We start from the raw sequence: 24123 nt of genomic DNA on the forward strand, positions 1-24123 counted from the left end.
TCAACTCTTCGCATGAGGTGGCCAAAGTACTGGAGTTTCAGCTTTAGCATCATTCCCTCCAAAGAACACCCAGGACTGATCTCCTCTAGAATGGATTGGTTGGATCTCCTTGCAGTCCAAGGGACCCTTAAGAGTCTTCTCCAACACCACAGTTCAAAAGCATCAAATCTTCAGTGCTCAGCTTTCTTCACAGTCCAACTCTCACATCCATACATGACTACTGGAAAAACCATAACCTTGACTAGATGGACCTTTGTTGGCAAAGTAATGTCTCTGCTTTTCAATATGCTATCTAGGTTGGTCATAACTTTCCTTCCGAGGAGTAAGAGTCTTTTAATTTCATGGCTGCAATCACCATCTGCAGTGATTTTGGAGATCCCCTCGAAAAAACTCTGACACTGTTTCAACTGTTTCCCCATCTATTTCCCATGAAGTGATGGGACCGGATGCCATGATCTTAGTTTTCTGAATGTTGAGCTTTAAGCCAACTTTTTCACTCTCCACTTTCACTTTCATCAAGAGGCTTTTCAGTTGCTCTGCACTTTCTGCCATAAGGGTGGTGTCATCTGTGTATCTGAGGTTATTGATATTCCTCCCTGCAATCTTGATTCCAGCTTGTGCTTCTTCCAGCCCAGCATTTCTCATGATGTACTCTGTACAGAAGTTAAATAAGCAGGGTGACAATATACAGCCTTGACGTACTCTTTTTCCTATTTGGAACCAGTCTGTTGTTCCATGTCCAGTTCTAACTGCTGCTTCCTGACCCGCATATAGGTTTCTCAAGAGGCAGGTCAGGTGGTCTGGTATTCCCGTCTCTTTCAGAATTTTCCACAGTTTATTGTGATCCACACAGTCAAAGGCTTTGGCATAGTCAATAAAGCAGAAATAGATGGTTTTCTGGAACTCTCTTGCTTTTCCCACGATCCAGCAGATGTTGGCAATTTCATCTCTGGTTCGTCTGCCTTTTCTAAAACCAGCTTGAACATCTGGAAGTTCACAGTTCACACACTGTTGAAGCCTGGCTTGGAGAATTTTGAGCATTACTTTACTAGCATGTGAGATGAGTGCAATTGTGCAGTAGTTTGAGCATTCTTTGGCATTGCCTTTCTTTGGGATTGGAATGAAAACCGACCTTTTCAAGTCCTTTGGCCACTGCTGAGTTTTCCAAATTTGCTGGCATATTGAGTGAAGCACTTTCACAGCATCATCTTTCAGGATTTGAAACAGCTCAACTGGAATTCCATCACCTCCACTAGCTTTGTTGGTAGTGATACTTTCTAAGGCCCACTTGACTTCCCATTCCAGGATGTCTGGCTCTAGGTGAATGATCACACCATCGTGATTATCTGGGTCATGAAGATCTTTTTTGTACAGTTCTTCTGTGTATTCTTGCCACCTCTTCTTAATATCTTCTGCTTCTGTTAGGTCCATACCATTTCTGTCCTTTATCGAGCCCATCTTTGCATGAAATGTTCCCTTGGTATCTCTAATTTTCTTGAAGAGATCTCTAGTCTTTCCCATTCTGTTGTTTTCCTCTATTTCTTTGCACTGATCGCTGTAGAAGGCTTTCTTATCTCTTCTTGCTATTCTTTGGAACTCTGCATTCAGATGCTTATATCTTTCCTTTTCTCCTTTGCTTTTCATTTCTCTTCTTTTCACAGCTATTTGTAAGGCCTCCCCAGACAGCCATTTTGCTTTTTTGCATTTCTTTTCCATGGGGATGGTCTTGATCCCTGTCTCCTGTACAATGTCATGAACTTCCGTCCACAGTTCATCAGGCACTCTATCTATCAGATCTAGGCCCTTAATCTATTTCTCACTTCTACTGTATAATCACAAGGGATTTGATTTAGGTCATACCTGAATGGTCTAGTGGTTTTCCCTGCTTTCTTCAATTTAAGTCTGAATTTGGCAATAAGGAGTTCATGATCTGAGCCACAGTCAGCTCCCGGTCTTGTTTTTGCTGACTGTATAGAGCTTCTCCATCTTTGGCTGCAAAGAATATAATCAATCTGATTTCGGTGTTGACCATCTGGTGATGTCCACGTGTAGAGTCCTCTCTTGTGTTGATGGACGAGAGTGTTTGCTATGACCAGTGCATTCTCTTGGCAAAACTCTGTTAGCCTTTTAGAATCGTTCAATTATGTCACATTAATTACAATTTAAAGGAAAAAAATGTAATCTCACTCTTAAATAAAAGACCTATTGGACACTGAAGCTCAAGTTTAGTTATGTTTCATTTTCTCTCTGCACCACTGGTTTGCCACTACTCCAGATCACTTTCTTATCTGAACTATTCATGTCAGTTGGAAGTTGTTTCAGAAGACAATTGTGGCTAGTTGATAAGCTAACTGTTCTACCAAAAACTAAAACTAAAACCAAACCAAACTCAACCACAACACCTCTTTTGGAGAAATCATGGCTTACCATAAGACATAAAAGCTAGAAACATAATTCCAGCTCTCTCATACCTCTCCACACTCAACTCTAAATTCTTGTACTTTCATTTTTTAATATTAAACTATCTCATGACTCAAAATTTTAAAATTACTTAAAATGTTAAATTTTGCAGAGAAACATGATAAATTAAAGATTACCCTCATTTATTAGAATACATATTATTGCCTACTGCCAGAGAAACTGGGTTATCATTAAATAGTCCAGATCAGATCTGAAGCAAATTGTATTTAGTAGCTATTTTCAATGAAATAACATGCTTAAGAATCTTCTTTCATGTCCTCAAAAAGAAGAAGAGTAATATAAAGTTTAATACACTGTTTTCTTGGTGAACAGTCATTTCAAACCCATAGGAGACATGCTAAAGAGACTTTATTTTTTAATAGAATATATTAAAATTTTTGAAATTAAACAGTCATAAGCTTGAAATACTTCAGGTGATCAATAAAAATGCTACAAACATTATTAAAGCAGGATAAAGATGGGACTTCCTGGCTGTCCGGTGATTAAGATATCACTCTTCCACTATGGGAGGCATACATCTGATCCCTGTTCAGGGAACTAAGATCCCGCATTAAAAAATAGAAAAAAACAAAAAGGCAGGATAAAGATTTTTTCAAAATATATTGCTTTCAGTTCCTTGTTTTAATGTTAAAGAACTCCTTTCAAGATCTAATAACAAATGAAAAGTTTACACCTCTGCTGCCCAAATAATTTCCCCATGTTTCCCAAATTTCTAATTCTAGAAAGGTCTTGCTTAGTTAATAAACCTTTTGTCTGGTATATTTACTTGTATATATTCTAAATGATTGAACACAAACAACTGAGCTTTCTACTGAAACAATGACATTCTCATCTACAAAACTATGAAAACAACTGTTATACTATTTTAAAAGTCCCCAAAACAAACAAAAAAAAGTACAGCATTTAAATGTCTAAGAACTACTTAAGCTTAAAAGATTATTTTCATATTTTAACAAGTCAGGCAGTTGCTAATATTCTTATATGTCTATTTTTGACAAAAATCTAAAGGAAATCAGAAGGGTCTGCCAAGAATGAACTATCCAAAAGAACTGAAAATATGACTTTGGAGAAATCACACTAAGATCTAGTTGCTAACAATTCTCAAACTATTGAAAGTCTCCCAGCCCAATATCATCCCATTTTTTCTCTATGATTACGACTATAATAAACACATTTCATAAAGTCTCAACCAGGCACAAGCTGATTCTGTCTCTAAGAATGAATACTCTTTTTAAAAGGACATGGTTTAAAAAAAAAAACACTTAGGAAGGAAATTTTAATCAAAAGGAAAACACTATGGTCAAACCTCATCCAAGGTTAAAACAAAAAGTACTGAATACAGTCGTAGGGCCTACATTCAAACTTTTTTTTAAAATATAAATTTATTTATTTTAATTGGAGGTTAATTATTTTAAAATATTGTATTGGTTTTGCCGTACGTTTAAACTTTTATCAAACTGATTTTTTACCAACACAGAAATTTTTTTAAAAGATTAAAAATTCACTTATAAGTACAGCATAAAAAAGTTTTTGATAGTTCAAGAATAACAATGGATGGGTAAAACAGATTTTTAAAAAAAACTATGCATTTCGGCAGTTTGATCAAATTCTGATAAGAGAAATACATGACTTATAAAAATTTACATTACAACAATAAATACTGGGGAAACTAAACCAGTAAATATTTACTTGGATGGCAAAGCACAGTGGTAAAGTGAACAGACTTAAAATTTAGCTCTGCCACTTACTAAGTACACTGTTTTAGGCAAATTACTTAATCAATAGCATCTATTAAATTGAAATAACAATACTTGCCTAGAAAGTAGGTATGAGAATTTAAAAAATTAATTCATATATAGTATTTATTATGTATTAAAAAGAAGAGACATCAATTTGTCAACAAAGATCTGTATATTCAAAGCTATGTTTTTTCCAGTAGTCATGGATGGATGTGAGAGCTGGACCATAAAGAAGGCTGAGTGCTGAAGAATTGATGCTTTTGAACCATGGTTTGGAGAAGACTCTAGAAGTCCCTTAGACTGGAAGGAGATCAGTCAATCATAAAGGAAATCAACCCTGAATATTCATTGGAAAGACTGAGGTTGAAGCTGAAGCTCCAATACTTTGGCCACCTGATGTAAACAGCCCACTCATTAGAAAACATCCTGATGCTGGTAAAGACAGAAGGCGGGAGGAGAAGGGGACGACAAAGGACGAGATGGTTGGATGTCATCACCAACTTAATGGACATGAGTTTGAGCAGGCTCCAGGAGATGGTGAAGGACAGGGAAGCCGGGGGTGCTGCAATCCATAGGGTTGCCCAGAGTTGGACACGACTGAGCAACTAAACAACAACACAGTATTTATTACAGTAGATGGCATATTTGCCTTTGATATAATAATGATATTGATGTAATAATTATATAATATAATAATATAAAAAATGATGCAATATTTGGAACTATATATGGCAGAAAACTAATAATTTTTTATACACAAAATAAGAAACATGGCATAAAGGCAAACAGTAATTAAGAGATGGAGGAGCAACTGAAGTGCAGGAATAATTCTGAAAAACTAGCTTGAAAGAGCTAGTTTGAAGAATGAGTTGGAAGCGAACAGTGATAAAAAGGTAAAGTAATCAGGGAAGGCAAATACAGCACAAACATAAGTACAAAGGCCCTGATGGTTCAGATGGTAAAGAATATGCTAGCGATGCAGGAGACTCAGGTTCAACCCCTGGGTCAGGAAGATCCTCTGGAGAAGGGAACAGATACCCACTCCAGTATTCTTAACCTGGAGAATTTCAAGGACAGAGAAGCCTGGCGGGCTACAGTCCATGGGATGGCAAAGAGTTGAACATGACTGAGCAAATAACACACACAAATAGCTGATTCAATCTGCTGTACAGCAGAAACTAGCACAACATTGTAAAGCAACTATACACTGCTGCTGCTGCTGCTAAGTCGCTTCAGTTGTGTCCGACTCTATGCGACCCCACAGACAGCAGCCCATCAGGCTCCACCGTCCCTGGGATTCTCCAGGCAAGAACACTGGAGCGGGTTGCCATTTCCTATTCCAATGCATGAAAGTGAAAAGTGAAAGTGAAATCCATGGGATTTTCCAGGCAAGAGTACTGGAGTGGGGTGCCATTACCTTCTCTGAACTATACACTAATAAAAACTAATTAAAAAAAAAAAAGACATGAACGAACAGGAGTTGGGGAAACAAGTCATGTTTCAGGAAGCAGTCTAGTGGAAAAAAAAAGAGAGAGATTTTGCATTAGGAGTACTGTTGAGAAGAAACAATGTCCCAAGAGAAAAGCAATACCATAAGAAAAAATCTTTCTGTTCTAGAACACAGTCCTAAGAGCCTATTTAAAACAGGAAAAATTTATTTCTTTCAAAGATTACTAAACGTCAAAAACAAGCAATTCAAGATTTTTATGAAGATATAAAAAGGAAAAGGAAGAAAAAATTTTGAAGTGGCAAAAAAATCTGATTCAACATCAAAATGTAGTCATGTAATAGATGAAAATGGCCAAATACTTTTCCATGAATATAAAAAAGTAAGAAACTCTCTTATACAATATTAGCACAATTAGAGATACAAACAGAAAACAGAGATATGGAAAAGATAAGGTATGAGAACAAAGGTAAATAAAACATGAATGTCAGAGTTGAAGGAAAAAAGGAAGGAAAAGAAGAATACATAACAGAAATGAAGATCAAAGTAAGAAAGAAAACATGAACAATATAGTAATGGAAATGAGATAAAGATATTAGAGAAGCTTAAAAAATTAAACATAAATGTGCAATTAAAATGAGAAAATGAAAGAAATGAAAGATAGACAGGCAATGTACCTTTAACTTGAAAGAAAACCAAAATACATAATAGTTAACAGGGTCACCATACTGGAGCTGCCCTATTTATATAATTATAAAATAACCTAAAACAAAGGTATAGCTAATATATTTGTATATTTAAACAGTCACAGGAAAAAAGACAGACTGCAGCTAAAAAAGCAATAGTTGAAACTGCCAATAATGAAAACTGGTAACACCCAAAATGTACTTGAAGAAAATAACTGTCAATCTAGAATTCTATGCAAGTTAAATGTTAGTTACTCAGTCATGTCTGACTCTTTGGGACCCCTTGGACCACACCCTGCCAGGCTTCTCTGTCCATGGAATTTCCCAGGCAAGAATACTGGAGTGGGTTGCCATTTTCTCTAGAATTCTATACCCAGTAAAATATCTTTCAAGAAAAGAGGCGAATTTTCAGTCAAACAAAAACTGAGTTAATCTTCATTAGAAGAAATTCTAAAGGATGTGCTTAAGGCAGAAGGAATATGATCTTAGATATAAAGTCAAAGATTCAAATTGCAATGAACAGCAAAAAAAAATCAGTAAAATTTGATTAAATTAATGGATACTATAAAATCAAGATTAGAAGATTAGTAATGTCTTCTAGGATCTTTGAACATAGTATGAAAATAAAGAACAATAGCATATGAGCTGGAATGTAAGTAGATGGGAGTTGAAAATCTATTACATTCTTGTATTGATACATTTTGTTAAGTATTTATATTTGTAGTCATTTACAGATTCACCATAAAAAAATATAAACAGGCTGCACTACTTCCAAATAAATAAAGAAAAAATAGAAAGGTTAAAAGTTTAAAAAAATAAGAGACAAGAACCAAAGAGAAGAAATAAAGGACATGACAAAATTTTTCAGTAAAATGGTAGGATTAAACTCATATATTTACCACTAATTCAATCAAGTAAGTAAACTAATGTTCAAATCAAAAGAAGACAGATTAAAAAAAAAAAAAAAAAACTAAATTTATAGGAGATACATCTCTGAAAAAAGGATACAGAAAGCTTGAAATTAAAACATGGAGATAGATATGCTATGTAAACACTTACCAAATAAAGGCAGTTATATTAATGTAAGACAATCTATGCCTTAAGGTAAAAACATTACTAGAGATAAAAATATACTTTAATACAAAAACTTTCATCCAAAATTAAAAAATTAAAAATTTGTGTGCATCTAGTAATATAGCTTCAAAATATACCAAGCAAAAGCTGACAGAATTATATGAAGAGAGAATTCCATAATCATAGCTGGAAGTGTTAACACATTTTTCTTAGTAATTGAGAGAATCAGATAAAAAACCTTACTAGGAAAGCAGACTTATACAACATGATAAGAAAACTAGACTAACTGGACTTAGATAAAACATTGCACCAACAACTAAAGAATTGGATTTTGTCCAAGTGCACATGTTTATAAAAATTCAAAAAGTAGGCAATATGGTAAGTCTTCTCAAATTCTGAAGAATTGGAATGTGCAAAATATGTACTTTGACCACTATGCATGTAGTTAGATAGAAGTAACGAAGAAAAGAGCCAGAAAACCTTTATGTATTTGGAAATTAAACTATATTTCTTATATAACTATGACTCACAAAAGAGCAGTATCATTTCCTAATGAAATTAATGAACTGGATAAAAATGAAAACAATTTATAGCACAATTAAAAAATAAGAAGAGGGAAATTTATGTCCTTAAATGCATGTAACAGGAAAATAACAAAGTCTGAAAATTAAAAAGCTAAGTATCCATCTCAGTAAATTATAAAAAGCATATTAACCTCAAAGAGAAAAAGAAGACAATATTAAACACAGAGTATAAGTCAAGGACATAAAAGTTAATATAAAGAATCAACAAACCAGTTGGTTCTCTCAAAAGATAAACTTATGGTAAAAGTAATGAATTGGGGAGGGAGAAATAATTCATAAATAACAAATATTAGCATATTTTAAGAAATCCTACAAACATTAAACAGATAATAGTGGGGTATTAGGTACAGTTTCATGCTAGTAAGTTTGAAATTTTAGGTGATCTTATTAAACCTCAACCAACCAACCAAACAACTCTGAATAGTCCTATAAAGTTTAAAGAAATTGAAGTGGTAACCTAAAACTATTCCTGCAAGTAAATCTCAAGCACAGATCGTTAAATGGTAAATTCAACCAAGCATCTGAGAAAGAAATAATTCACATCTTACACTTATTCAGAAAACAGGAAGAAAAGGTTAAATCCTAAACATTTTATGTGAATTAGTCTAATAGGTATTAATCTAATTAGGTATGTCATGAAAGCATAAAATATGTAGATACTACCCTATCCATATTTATACAGGCATAAGACTCTATAAAATATAGGAGATCAAACCAGTCAATCCTAAAGGAAATCAGTTCTGAATATTCATTAGAAGGACTGATGCTGAAGCTGAAGCTCCAATACTTTCGCCACCTGATGCAAAGAGCAAACTCACAGGAAAAGATCCTGATGCTGGGAAAGATTGAAGGCAGGAAGAGAAGCGGACAACAGAGGATGAGATGATTGGATGGCACCACCAATTCAATGGACATGAGTTTGAGCAAGCTCCAGGAGTTGTGAAGGACAGGGAAGCCTGGCGTGCTACAGTCCATGGTGTTGCAGAGTCGGACATGACTGAGCAACTGAACAACAAAAAGGGAAGTTTCTAGGCAAACAGGAAGTCTATTAAAGAAATAAATACAGACCAACATTTTCTTAAAATACAGACTATACTTGAAGAAGAGCATACTAATATATCAAATATACTAAAAGTAGTTTTTGTTTCTTCCGCCATAAGAAGTCTGAAAAATGCTTTGGATTCCCTGGACTTTCTTATGATCAGGCAGGAACTTCTTACCCTTCTCTACTATGTTTTTAATGGAGCACAAGCCAAAAAACTTTGCAGTGTTTACTTCCTTATTTGTCCAACAAATCATCATCAGTGAAGTCAGCAGCAAACTGAATAACCCTGGAAGGAATGTTTATTAACTAAACACTGTTCCAGGCCAGTGAAGTGTAAAAAAAGTATGACTTGGCTTAAGTCTCAAGCATAGTTACTACCAATTTCCCTAAACTTGGTTTCTTCCTAGAGTCAGAAGGATAAGTTAACTGCAACAGCAGAGTTACACATGATTTTAACAACTTCTCTTAAATGCTGCTGCTGCTGCTAAGTCGCTTCAGTCGTGTCCGACTCTGTGCGACCCCAAAGACGGCAGCCCACCAGGCTCCCTCGTCCCTGGGATTCTCCAGGGAAGAACACTGGAGTGGGTTGCCATTTCCTTCTCCAGTGCATGAAAGTGAAAAGTGAAAGTGAAGTCGCTCAGTTGTGTCCGACTATTAGCGACCCCATGGACTGCAGCCTACCAGGCTCCTTTGTCCATGGGATTTTCCAGGCAAGAGTACTGGCGTGGGGTGCCATTGCCTTCTCCCTCTCTTAAATGAGTCTGTTGCTAAACAGGCAGTTCTAAAACCTGTTTTTAGCTAATTACATAAAATTGCTGGTGGGTCTGTTGTTTACCTTAACAAAACATTAAATGCCATAAAAAGATTTACAACATAAATTTACTTGTGCCTTCATCTACAAAGTTAAAAAATATAAACTAATTCTCAGAAATGGTATACATACACATATATACACACACAAACATATATACTTTCATTAGTGGGATTTTGATTATAAGAGATTATTACATATGTTCTATTTGTATATACTCCAAAGTATATTCTATTTAAACACAGTAATCATTTATTTGAAAGTATCATCATCAATTAGATAAACAGTAACAATGCATAAGGTTGAGAGGCAGGTTTGTTATTATTACACAGTGGAGCTGGGAGCAATTCATTTTAACTTAACTTTAAATTTATAAACTCAAAGAAGGTACTGGTTCTGTTTCTCTAACTGTAAAATATTCAACCAATCCTAAAGGCAATCAGTCCTGAATATTCACTGGAAGGACTGATGCTGAAGCTGAAGCTCCAATACTTTGGCCACCTGATGTGAAGAGCTGACTCACTGGAAAAGACCCTGATGACTGGGAGAGACTCAAGGTGAGAGAAGAAGGGGACGACGGAGGATGAGATGGTTGGATGGCATCACCAACTCAATGGACATGAGTTTGAGCAAGCTCTGGGAGCTGGTGATGGACAGGGAAGCCTGGCGTGCTGCAGTCCATGGGGTTGCAAACAGTCGGACACGACTGTGTGACTGAACAAGAACAACAAATCTGATAAGTGAGTGCCTAATAATAATGAAAGATAGTGATAAGATTAAAATATATGAAAAGAGCACCAGGAAAGTTTACTATTCTTTGTTTCTATTAAAGCAATAGGATTTCTATACAACTTTGCATCATTTCACAAGTTTTATACTAAGCATTAAGCTTTTTCACTTACAGTGCTTCTGACTCCAAATGTGTGGGTTTTCTCCTTACACCAAACATTTCTCCAATTCTCTGACTCCCACTTGATATCCAACAGAGATTCAATTCAATTCTGACAGTATCTACTTGGAGTTAGTGTCAGATCTCATAAGTTAAAGGACTTAGTCTGACAAGACTATCCTCACTTCTAATTCCAATTGTAAATTCCATGCCACTGGTACTTGTGACCTACCAGCTGTAAATTGGGGTTTCCCACAGCACCGTTCAGAGTCAATGAGTCTAGAGCAATCACATAATTTAGGAAAGCACTTTAGTTACTATCACTGGTTTATTATAAAGGATTCAAATCTGAAACAGCCAAATGGAAGAAAAATGTAGGGCAAGGTACGAGGGTGGGGGGTGTGTGTGTGTGTGACTGGAAGTGTGTGTTTGTGTACCTTCCATACCCTTCATGCCACGCTCCCTAGCACCTCAATGTGTTCATCAAACTGAAGTAATCTGAACCCCACTGTTCTGGGCTTTTGGCAAGACACCATTAGGTAGGGATGACTGATTAAAACATGGTTTTAGGTGACTGAACACCATCTTTGACTCTGCTTCTCTCCCCAAAGATCAGGGATGGGGCTGAATCACATGGTTTGATTTTTATGGAGATCTGAAGTTACCTAGGGACTTCAGCACCAGTCATCTCAGCATACAAAAGACACGTATCACTCTGCAGATCCCAAGGGTTTTAGGAGTTTGTGCCAGGAAACAGAAAGACCAAATACTTATTTTTCATTATAACACAAGCAGCTACTCTATACTCTGTTACTATGACAGTTCAATTTTTTAAAAGCATGCTACTCTATACAATAAGAACACAGTTCCTTAAATAACAAAACACAAGACATTAAATATTTAATTGGTATCATCCTCCAAAACAATTACCTTGGGAGATTATATTGTTAGGGGAAACACACACCCTGGTCAGGCACCATAGTAACCATCTGCATGAGTTATTTTACAACAGGAGGTCCCAGTAAAGAACATGGAATTAATAGCTACCACTCTTTCCAGGAAGAGTTCGGGAAAGGTCAAAAGACCATGTGTCCCACCATTTCCCAGAATTCTCGCTGGCATCTATCTTGGCTGAGCAATGCATGTGCCCCCAGGAAGGACTCTAAGTCGAAATGATTGGCCAGAGACAACCCAGAAACTAATCCCATCACAATAAAACCTGAGACTGCCAGCCACGTGGCAGAGCAGTTCTCCTGGGTTCCCTTATCCTACTGCTCTCTGCTTGGGTGCCCCTTCCCAATAAAGTCTCTTGCTCTGTTGGCACATGTGTCTCCTGGGATAGTTCATTTTCCAGTGTTAGACAAGAGCCCACTCTCAGGCCCTGGAAGGGGTTCTCCTTTCTGCGACAATATTATGCCCTAACATTCACATTTCTTTCAGAGTAACATCACAGGCTAGCCAAGAAAATTAGCAATTATGTAGCATTCACATCACACAGACAATGTTTCCAATACAAATCTCTTCATTACCAACTATATCATTATTAACTATATACTAATAAAATTTTTTGGCTTACCCAAGCACTCCCCACCCCCAAATTGTGTGTGTGTGTGTATCAGTCGCTCAGTGGTGTCTGACTATTTGTGACCCCATGGACTGTAGTCTGCCAGGCTCCTCTGTACATGGAATTCTCCAGGCAAGAATACTGGAGTGGGTTGCCATTTCCTCCTCCAGGATATCTTCCTGACCCAGAGAACCTGGGTCTCCTGTGCTGGCAGGCAGATTCTTAACCATCTGAGCCACCGGGGAAGCCCCAAATTACACTATTAAAAAAATGACAATTTGTTATCAACAAAAATATGTAAAGGCATAGGTCACTGGTACTGAAAGCAACATTAAAAGAATTTTTCTAAGTCGCTCAGTGCTAGTCAGTGTTAGCATCTGTAAGTACATGGTTTTCCAAGATGAAAACTTAAATTTAGATACGTGAGTTCAAGTATGTTACTTGCTTATTTTTCAAGTTTCATTATCACATTATGGACCTGTCTTACAGAAAAGAAGTCCCTAACTCAAGGAGCTAAATCTTTAGAGTAAAAAGATGGGGGAGGAGAAGGGAAAGAAGAAAAGAAAACTAAGAACTGACACAAACTTACATTCTTTAAAAACAAACAAACCCTGTTTCTTGTATATACTTAATAATCGCCCTAATAACCAATCTAAGTATGTTTATGACATACCATTTACAGCTTTTTCAATCAATTCTTCACAAGCATCAAAATCACCCTTTAATACCAATTTATCATGCAGATCTGTTAACATTGGATGTTCCAGGGCAATCTTGGTTTTCTTTTGCAGTGATTCAAAGGCTTCTGTATAGTTATGTTGTCTAAAGTGTTTTAGGCAAAGACGAATAGCTTCCTGTTCACGGTACTACTGGAACACAAGAGAAGGTATAAAAAAAAGAGATCTGGTTAGTTATTACTTAAGGAAATAATAAGTGACAATTACTAACCTAAAGCGAGCATTTTAAACATTAACTAAACATACTAAGCATAACTTAGCATTGTACTAACTCTATTCATTAGTATCATTACTAATTCCACTATTAAATGACAAAGCTGAAGCCTAGTCAATTGTAATAACTTGCCAAAGGTCACAAAGTATATAGCAGAAAGATATTAGAGAGATGAAGATATACAGATATATATATTGGAATATTATTTCATGAAGACAAAAGATACCAAAAGATGAAACCAGGCCTAATTCTGAACCTTCAAGAAAAGAACCAGAAAAAATATTTATCAAATCTTACTTAAGATGATAAAAATAATAGCTTCCAAGGTTTTTACTAATCGGGCAACAATGTTGGTACTGAAAGCACAGAAGCCATTAAATACACGCTCTTTGTTCTTAGTAATAAGTTACTAGTTGAATGACAAATATTATCAAATGTTCATGTATTTCAAATTCACAAACAGGTTTTATGATTAAAATCATTGGGAAGAAACTATTTAAGTTTCATAATTTTTTTCTAACCCTGAGCTAATTCATTGATTAAATAGCTATAAAGTAAAAAAAATCTCAATTAATTACAATCCAAAAAGAAATATTCAATGTACTGTCTCTTCCCTAAAAGGATGAATGCCAAAAAACAAGATCACATATATAATTTAAAAGAAAATTTAACTTCAAGTTTAAGTTATGACATAGGGAACAGACTTATGGACAAGGGTAGGGGAGAAGTGGGAGACGATGAAATAAATGGAGAGAGCAGGACAGATGCATATACACTAACATGTGTAAATAGTTAGCCGATGGGAATTTGCTGTAGGACTCAGGGAACTCAAACTGGGGCTCTGTAATTACCTAGGATTACAGAGTGGGCAAAACGGAAGAGGGAGATTCAAGAGCGGGGGGGGACATATCTATACCTATTGTAATTCATGTTGAAGTATGACAGAAATCAAACTAATACTGTAAACCAATCATCAATCAAAAATAAATAATTATTTTAAAAAGGAATAAGTTATAAAACTTCCACAAATTTCCTAAATAAGAATACAACAAACTGACATGGAACCAATGCATAATAACCAAATAAAAATATAATTTACTTGTCAGCATTACTGTTTAATAAGGCAGGAACATTTACAAGACTCAAAACACTAATCAGTTTATAGTTTTTGATAATATATTAATGACAGGTTACCAAAACACTTTTTCTTAAACACTATAGCAAGGTTTTCCCTCATCAATTAACAAAAGAATAATTCTATATACAAACTAACTTGACATTAATAGCTTCATATGCTTGGCTTCTAAATAAAGATTTACCTAACTATCTGGAACCATATTAAACAGTAATACCTTGTTATCATCCTGACTTTAATTTCTAGATGTTTACAATAATACAGAGAACTTGACAAAAGAATGACCAAACAATTTTAAGTTCTCAAATATAATCTGTCCACAATGTTGTGGGGGAAAAGGTGCAATCTGCAATTTCTCACAGTATCAAGCGATTTGTGAATATATTAAAGAAAACACATGTACGTATCAGAGGCTAAAGAGAAAATATTTTCCGGTATCAGAAAACCTTACTCATTAATTTTTAAAAAAAAAGAACCAGAGAATTTAGAAGACTGTTAAGTATCTGCTAAGCACTGTTATGTGTATAACACTGTAATTGTCATTTTTAATGTTTAAGAATATCATCTCTACCTGGAAATAATTTAGAATATTACAGGCAATCCCAGAAAATATATTAAAAATATAGAAAAATCCAGAATCTACTTTAAATTGAATATAATCAAATCCCCACAATAAATTAGTCAAACACAAAAAGTTCCTCAATTACACTGACCAGAAAAGAACTGAAATTCTATTAAAAAAAAAAAAAAACTTAGAAAGAACCTATATTGCTTCCCAGCCTCCTAAGAGATGAGTTGACAGTTCAGCCCAAGAAGTCAGGAAACAGTGATGAGATTAAAGCTTATCACTCCCCTAAGGAGAAATAGTCCTCCCCTCAACAAAAACATAGCAGAAAGAGTTAAATGGATATACATCAGAAACAAAGATGAAACATTAAAGGTGTTCAAAAAAAAACAAAGACCCATTTGTTAATAATTTAAATTCACACTTCTCAGGCTGCATTTATTATATAAAATGACCTATGAATAAAATTGGAGAAGGAAATGGCAACCCACTCCAGTGTTCTTGCCTAGAGAATCCCAGGGATGGGGGAGCCTGGTGGGCTGCCGTCTATGGGGTCGCATAGAGTCGGACACGACTGAAGCAACTTAGCAGCATCAGCAGCAGCATGAATAAAATTATTAAATATTATCTTTATACTCCCTATAAGAATAGGATCACACTATTTATAGAAACTATCTCAAATTTTAGTTCTTTAAAAGAAAAAGTAAACATTGCTATTTTACTCAACATGAACACAAAGGAGGAATACATAATAAAAGCAATCCAGAACCACAACTACCCAACTGAAAACTACATACAAATATTTCTATCAATACAGATTTGGTATATTAATATAATAGCAGATTCTGGTGTCACACTGCCTGCATTGATGCACTGCCTTGAGCTCTTGACAGCTGTGTGTCCTGAGGCAAAATACTTATCTTCTCTGTGTTCTACTTCATCATCTGTAAAATATGGCTAATAATTGTACCTATCTCATAGAGTGGCAATGAGTGAATAAGTGACAAAGAAGGTTATAACCTAGCAAAATGCAAATGTTTAATAAACACTGATTCATCTTTTTAATTATCATTACTGTTCTCAATATTTTAAATTAATCTCAAGACAAGAGCATGACACAATTCTCTATTACAGGCATCTGAAACATAAAATCCGGATTTTAAAATACAGTCCTACCTTACTATACCAGTTGAGACAGGGTTGTACTACATCAGGATCATCAATGCCACTAAGTTCAACATACCAGATGCTAAAGTTAAAGCTGGGTCCCCATGATAAAAGTGGGACTTGGAGGAGGAAGAAAAGAAAGAAAAAGAAAAAAATTAACATAGTTCAAACAAAACTTTAGCAAAGTAAAACAACAATTCAAACTTAATAGCAAATTTTCTGAATACCTTCTATATGCCCAGCCCATTGGTGCTAGGGCTACAGCAGCAAAATGAAACATGATCTATGCCATTATGAGGTTGCTTTAATTATAAAAACATAAGGACATATTCAAAGTGTCATGTATCTATCCCCCCCAAAACAGGACCAGGGCTAGATGATTTGTTTTAGCAGGTTAGTTTTTATCAATGCCACAAGAAACAAATAATTACTATAAAAGCTATTTATAATTTAAACTGTATCAGAGCACAGAAAGAGACAAATTTCAACTGCTTAGCAAAGTGGCATATCCCAGAAAACAAAACCAGAAGAGAAAAGATTTAAGGATAATATCAGCTCTGACTATATATTCAAAATTTTAAATAATACTGATTTTTTTTTTAAAAGCAAATTAATTCTACCAGGTTTTCACTGCACTAAATAGAATTAGTTCAAGGAATGGAAGGTTGTTTCAACAGGAGTGATAATAATGTAATTCATCATGTTAAGTAAAAGAGAAACATATTTGATTACTTCAACAGATGCTAAGAGCAAACTTTTGGAGAAGGCACTGGCACCCCACTCCAGTACTCTTGCCTGGAAAATCCCATGGATGGACCAGGAGCCTAGTAAGCTGCAGTCCATGGAGTCGCTAAGAGTCAGACACAACTAAGCGACTTCACTTTCACTTTTCACTTTCATGCATTGGAGAAGGAAATGGCAACCCACTCCAGTGTTCTTGCCTGGAGAATCCCAGAGACGGGGGAGCCTGGTGGGCTGCCATCTATGGGGTCGCACAGAGTCGGACATGACTGAAGCGACTTGGCAGCAGCAGCAGCAAGAGCAAACTAATAAAATTTACTTAAAAAAAAAAAAACCCAAAACTCTTAATATATAAGGAACAGAGGCAGAAGTAAACTTTGCTACTTAGATTTTTTTCTTAAGTATCAAAACCTCTAACCCACCACCCCCCTCAAACAAACCAAAACAAAACAAAAAACTAACAGAGAAACATTAAGTATTCCCACTCAAATCAGGAACATGACAGAGAGGCCTAATATCTCTACTATTCAACCTATATGGGAGATCCTAGCCAGTGCAATCAGGAAAACCCCTGCAAATTAAGAAAGAAATATCACCTGAAGATGATTTAGTTCATCTACCTAAAAAATTCAAGACATTTAACTGAAAAACTTTTATTTAAAGTTTATATGCAAGAAAAAAAGAAAAAGCTTAAAATATCTCAGAATAAACTTTAAAATATGCAAGGTAATAAAATTTTAAAACATAAATACTTAATATATTTCTAGACGGGAAAACTCAAAGGTTGTAAACATGTTGATTCCCCTCAAATTAATTATAAATTTAATGTAATCTCATAATCCTTATGGTATAGATCCTATTTTTTTGACATCAGACAAGCTCATCTGAAAAATATCAACAATACAAAATATCTAAAATAATACAAATAATAAGAAAATAAACATACTAAAAGATAAAGGAATTTTAAGTTTGGTATTAGTGAAAGAAAACAAAGTAACATTACGGGAGCACAAGAGTATGTCCAAACATCTCTGAAGGATCCAGAGGAATTTCACAGAATCAAGATAACATTTCACATCAGTAATGACAGGACACAGCAGACAGAAGTTTTTAACCTGTGATTGATAGGCTCCCCACAACCCTTTCAGGAGGTCCCATGTGGTCAAAACTACTTTTCATAATAAGACTAAGGCTTTGTAGCATTTTCTTTTTTTTCTAAACTGTACTGACATTTGCACTCATGGTACAAAGGCAATGCTGAATAAAACCGTTGGCATCTTGGTAGTGCCATAAAAAGTAGTAGTATGAGAGTGTTCCAGTGTTCATTCCTTAATACAGTATGAACTGAACTGTATTACTCGCCATCACACACCTGCAGTTAAAATACAAAATGACAATTCATTTAACAATGTCTTCTGCAAATAGATAGCCAGTGGGAATTTGATTTATGATGCAGGGAGCACAAATCCAGTGTTCTCTGACAACCTAGATGGTGAGATGGGGTGGGGGTGTGAGGGAAGTTCAAGAGGCAGGGGACATATGTATACCCATGGCTGATTCATGCTGATGCATGGCAGAAATCAGCATAATACTGCATGGCAGTTATCCTCTGATTAAAAATAAATTTATTAAAAAAATAAAATGTTTTTCCATAAAAAAGAAAATAGCATAAAGTAAGCTACAACAATATAGTTTACTGCACAGCTAATATAGCCAACATTTTATAACTTTAAATGGACCATAAGATATATCATAACACTGTACACTTGAAATTCGTATAATTTAATAAATCAAGTATAATTTAATAAACAGTACAAAAAGTAAATATATAAATAAATTTATTTCTTGGTTTGTGAAAAGTTTTCTAAATTTTCTTAAATGATGCTCACTTTCATAGCTCCTAGAAACGCATACATTTTTTAAAATAAAATGTCGTTTTGCCTGTAATATACACTTAAAAACGCAACATAAACTCCTAAAATTGTGACTGCATTATCAATTTAATATTAATTTTAACTGCAATGCTTAATTGTGCATTCATCCTTCTAATTAAAATAGTATGATTAAAACATGAAAAATGTCTCTGATGTCGTGTAAAATTAATTTTAGTAAATTCCTATCATTAAGTACACATCATTTTAATATTCTGTGCAGCACAATGGAAAGTACACAAAAGGTACTTTTGCTGCACGTGAAAGTACGATGGTCTTCTCAAGGAAAAGAACCTGTGTAAGCTGGGAGCTGAAACAGCCACTGAAATAGCTCTGTAGGATACTGTTTTTTCTTAAAAGAAAAACTGACATCTAGTATTTAGATTTCAGTATCTGCCAGACATTTACCTGTCATTTCAAAGACAACAAATAACAGTATTTATTGACAAAATTCAAGCTTTTGAGGAAAAATCAGAATTTCGGAAATTCAGTATTCAGCATTGTGAGCTTAGCTACTTTCCAATACTTTTCTGATAAGATTGGTGGTAATAATAACAAGTGTGATTTTTAAAAAATATTATATAATGAAATGTTCCAACATTTGAAAGATTTGCATAACTCAGTGAATCACATTTTCTAAATTACCAATAAATGATTTTACAAGGTACAAAACAGAACAATGGATTTTAGTATCACACCAACATGGTTCAGACTGAGTAATGTCTAAGAAACTAATACTTGTCAATTTTTGATTAAGTATCAAAACAGAGTATATACAATATTTCATATCAGGGCTACTAATTTCCAAGTCCACTGCTATTTCCTAGCATATGAGACTCAATGAAGAGCTAAGATGTACTAGGTCAGATGCTTTCCTATTTTTGTCATCTAAAGGATGCTGAGTGAGTAAAGATAGAGAAAAGCAACAGGAACCAGTCATCAGGATATACGCAGGATTCCCGGAATGTTTAATATGACCTTCAGTTTATATGTGCAAATAATACAAACTTCAGAAAGTTTTATACTAACAAATACTGAATTATCATCACTGTTTCGGTGTGCATTTCTTCAGAAGTACCATTTAAAAAGCGTTATTACTACATCACAGCAATAACCATTAAGCACTATAAATATCAGAATAAAACAACATTCTAAACCCAAGACCCCAAGAACACAGTCTGTAACTGTAACTTATTAGTGATCTGAAATCGATTCTTAAGTTCCAAGTCCAATTTCAATAAAATCAGGAGGGAAAAAAGCTTCCTATTACATCTATTCAAGTCAGAAAAATGTTCATTTATTAAATCCTTATAAGCAACTGTGGGAGGGAGGTTAATTAGGAAATCATCTCACAAGATCTATTAGACAAATAAACAGTACAGTGAATTTTTAACAAACTGAAGGCATATATACAGGATGAGTAGAATGATATATACCCATTTCAAATATACACCAGTGATTTTTGGTGGCATTAACAACACTAATACTGAATATTAGACCCACTCTGTGTTGTTTATCAGAAACCTAAATGTGAACTGGAGCACCAAGCACACCTTCCTTGCTCCCTAATAAAAGATGCCTTTGCTCTCACCTAAAATAAAAAAATTTTTTTAGAAACTCCGCACATCCCAAGGCTAAGAGACTGTATCCTAAGATTCACTATCAGTTCTTCCAATGGGATAAACAGGCAAAGACAAGATCAGGATCAATGCCTGCCACACATTTTCATAAAATGGCATGCACAGAAAATGACAAGCTACTTAGTACACAAGCACACTAGGCTCTAGGATTCTGTGATTCTAGGATTGGCAGGGAGTCAATGTACACATGTACACATACGTTCAATATGCTTTGCAGTATCATTTGGAAAGCTCTTGTCTAGATGTAAACAGCTCTTAGAAGATGCTGGTAATTTTAAGCTCAGGTTCTGGAAGACTATAAAAATTCAACATTAACTTCGCTGAAAGAGTGCATCTACTCTTACTCAGTTCAGTTCAGTTTAGTTGCTCAGTCGTGTCTGACTCTTTGTGACCTCATGAACTGCAGCATGCCAGTTCCCTGTCCATCACCAACTCCTGGAGCTTCCTCAAACTCATGTCCATTGAGTCAGTGATGCCACCCAACCATCTAATCCTCTGTCGTCCGCTTCTCCTCCCGCCTTCAATCTTTCCCAGCCTTAGGGTCTTTCCAAACGAGTCAGCTGTTCACATCAGGTGGCCAAAGTACTGGAGTTTCAGCTTCAGCATCATTCTTTCCAATGAATATTCAGAACTGATTTCCTTTAGGATGGGCTGGTTGGATCTCCCTGCTGTTCAAGGGACTCTCAAGAGTCTTCTCCAAAATCACAATTCAAAAGCATCAATTCTTCGGTGCTCAGCTTTCTTTATAGTCCAACTCTCACATCCATACATGACTACTGGAAAAACAATAGCTTTGACTAGACGGACCTTTGTTGGCAAAGTAATGTCTCTGTTTTGAATATGCTATCTAGGTTGGTCATAACTTTTCTCCCAGAGAGTTAGCGTCTTTTAACTTCATGGCTGCAGTCACCATCTGCAGTGATTTTGGAGCCCAAAAAAATAAAGCCTGACACTGTTTCCCCATCTATTTCCCATGGAGTGATGGGACCAGATGCCATGATTTTAGTTTTCTGAATGTTGAGTTTTAAGCCAACTTTTTCACTCTCCTCTTTCACTTTCATCAAGAGGCTCTTTAGTTCCTCTTCACTTTCTGCCATAAGAGCGGATCATCTGCATAGCTGAGGTTACTGATATTTCTCCCTGCAATCTTGATTCCAGCTTGTGCTTCTTCCAGCCCAGCATTTCTCATGATGTAGTCTGCATATAAGTTAAATAAGCAGGGTGACAATATACAGCCTTGATGTAATCCTTTTCCTATTTGGAACCAGTCTGTTGTTCCACGTCCAGTTCTAACTGTTGCTTCCTGACCTGCATACAGGTTTCTCAAGAGGACAGGTGGTCTGGTATTCCCATCTTTTGAAGAATTTTCCACAGTTTGTTGTGATCCACACAGTCAAAAGCTTTGGAAGACTGTAAAAATTCAAGATTAACCTCGCTGAAAGACTGCGTCTACTCTACTTACAAACGAATGAATGCAGTAAGTACACAAAACACTCAGCACAGTAACTGGCATATGGTAAGTGCTCAATAAATGCTAGATATTAGTATTATTAACTCTTATTCCTATAACAATTTTCTGCTTAATAGTATACTTTTAAAATGTTACCTCTCCACATGCTCTCATGAAAGCCACCACTGGGGTACATTCTTCCCCTACCTCCCCACCTCCCTCTGACAAGACACAGTACTCATCCTAGACTTCCAGACTCCTGAGGATCCAGAATGCAGGTTGAGTCCAATCAAAGCTAAAGCTTCTCTCTGAACCTCTGACACCTACTCAGGCTACAAAAATCCAAAAAATTCATAGAAATCTAAGTCATCTCATCTACCAAAACCCAGAACTCCTCCAGAATCCTTCCAAAAAATCAGTACTTCTTTGTGCCTTCACATCACCTTATTTCCTGATACAACTACTACCTTGGCTATGAATCAATATACAAACCTTTCTAGTCACCATAAAACTAATAACCTTATCCCATTCAACTTTATGTTTTCAGCCATCTGATCTAATCGCCCACTGAGGTTTTCCCTTCCAAACTTCAAACTTGCTCTCTTGAATCTAACCACCCAAATAACTACTCTCCTTCCTTACTAAACGTTATTTTTACTTACAAAGCTTACCTGAAACTAAGCTTCTTCCTAAGGCCAACTCTCAACTTTCACACTAATTCCTACTGAAGACTTCACTCCAGTATGAGCTCTTTGGTTTTTTGTTTGGTGATTCACCTTGGATATTCAATGAACGCTGTGACTCAATCCCTCTCAGATTTAAATGTAAAATGAAAAGTACACAGGATTCAGAGTAAGCAAACTGTATTGAAATATAGCTATAAAAATAACTAAGATATAAAATTATGATATAGAAATATATATGCTTTTTATTAGCACATTAGCTAACAAGATTCTAGTGGCAGGTCTAATAATTACCATAATTTCAAAGATACAATATTTGCCACAGTGTAATGTGATCAGAGATGGGAACACCAGACCACCTGACCTGCCTCTTGAGAAATCTGTATGCAGCTCAGGAAGCAACAGTTAGAACTGGACATGGAACAACAGACTGGTTCCAAACAGTAAAAGGAGTACGTCAAGCCTGTATATTGTCACCCTGCTTATTTAACTTCTATGCAGAGTACATCATGAGAAATGCTGGGCTGGAAGAAGCACAAGCTGGAATCAAGATTGCCGGGAGAAATATCAATAACCTCAGCTATACAGATGACACCACCCTTATGGCAGAAAGTGAAGAGGAACTCAAAAGCCTCTTGATGAAAGTGAAAGTGGAGAGTGAAAAAGTGGGCTTAAAGCTCAACATTCAGAAAAAGAAGCTCATGGCATCCAGTCCCATCACTTCATGGGAAATAGATGGGGAAACAGTGGAAACAGTGTCAGACTTTACTTTTTTGGGCTCCAAAATCACTGCAGATGGTGACTGCAGCCATGAAATTAAAAGATGCTTACTCCTTGGAAGGAAAGTTATGTCCAACCTAGATAGCATATTCAAAAGCAGAGACATTACTTTGCCAACAAAGGTCCGTCTAGTCAAGGCTATGGTTTTTCCTGTGGTCGTGTATGGATGTGAGAGTTGGACTGTGAAGAAGGCTGAGCGCTGAAGAATTGATGCTTTTGAACTGTGGTGTTGGAGAAGACTCTTGAGAGTCCCTTGGACTGCAAGGAGATCCAGCCAGTTCATTCTGAAGGAGATCAGCCCTGGGATTTCTTTGGAAGGAATGATGCTAAAGCTGAAACTCCAGTACTTTGGCCACCTCATGTGAAGAGTTGACTCACTGGAAAAGACTCTAATGCTGGGAGGGATTGGGGGCAGGAGGAGAAGGGACGACAGAGGATGAGATGGCTGGATGGCATCACTGACTCGATGGACGTGAATCTGAGTGAACTCCGGGAGTTGGTGATGGACAGGGAGGCCTGGAGTGCTGCGGTTTGTGGGGTCGCAAAGAGTCGGACATGACTGACTAACTGAACTGAACTGAGCTGAATGTGATGAGAAATACTTATAACTTCTATCCAAAACAAGTCACAGGTAATGCCAATACTATAAGCTACTGCCTATATTCATAACTGAAGACAATGCTAAGAGTTTAGAGAACACAAAGATGTAACACACAGCCACTGATTAATCCCTATAAATCTCCATATAATAAACTCAAAA

At 35.9% G+C, this 24123-nt stretch overlaps 1 protein-coding gene across 3 annotated transcripts in view; it reads right to left on the minus strand.

Moving 5' to 3' along the window:
- MKLN1 (muskelin 1) overlaps positions 1 to 24123 on the minus strand; it is a 380366-nt gene that overhangs the window by 110136 nt on the left and 246107 nt on the right. For all 3 annotated transcript variants that reach the window (XM_027538967.1, XM_027538968.1, XM_027538969.1), the window contains 2 exons: positions 16148 to 16257; positions 12994 to 13186 (listed from right to left, as the gene is read on the minus strand). In XM_027538967.1, the coding sequence (XP_027394768.1) occupies positions 12994 to 13186; positions 16148 to 16257 (303 nt within the window). The remainder of the gene's footprint in view (positions 1 to 12993; positions 13187 to 16147; positions 16258 to 24123) is intronic.

The sequence above is a fragment of the Bos indicus x Bos taurus genome, chromosome 4 (assembly GCF_003369695.1).
Source record: "Bos indicus x Bos taurus breed Angus x Brahman F1 hybrid chromosome 4, Bos_hybrid_MaternalHap_v2.0, whole genome shotgun sequence".
NCBI lineage: Eukaryota > Metazoa > Chordata > Mammalia > Artiodactyla > Bovidae > Bos > Bos indicus x Bos taurus.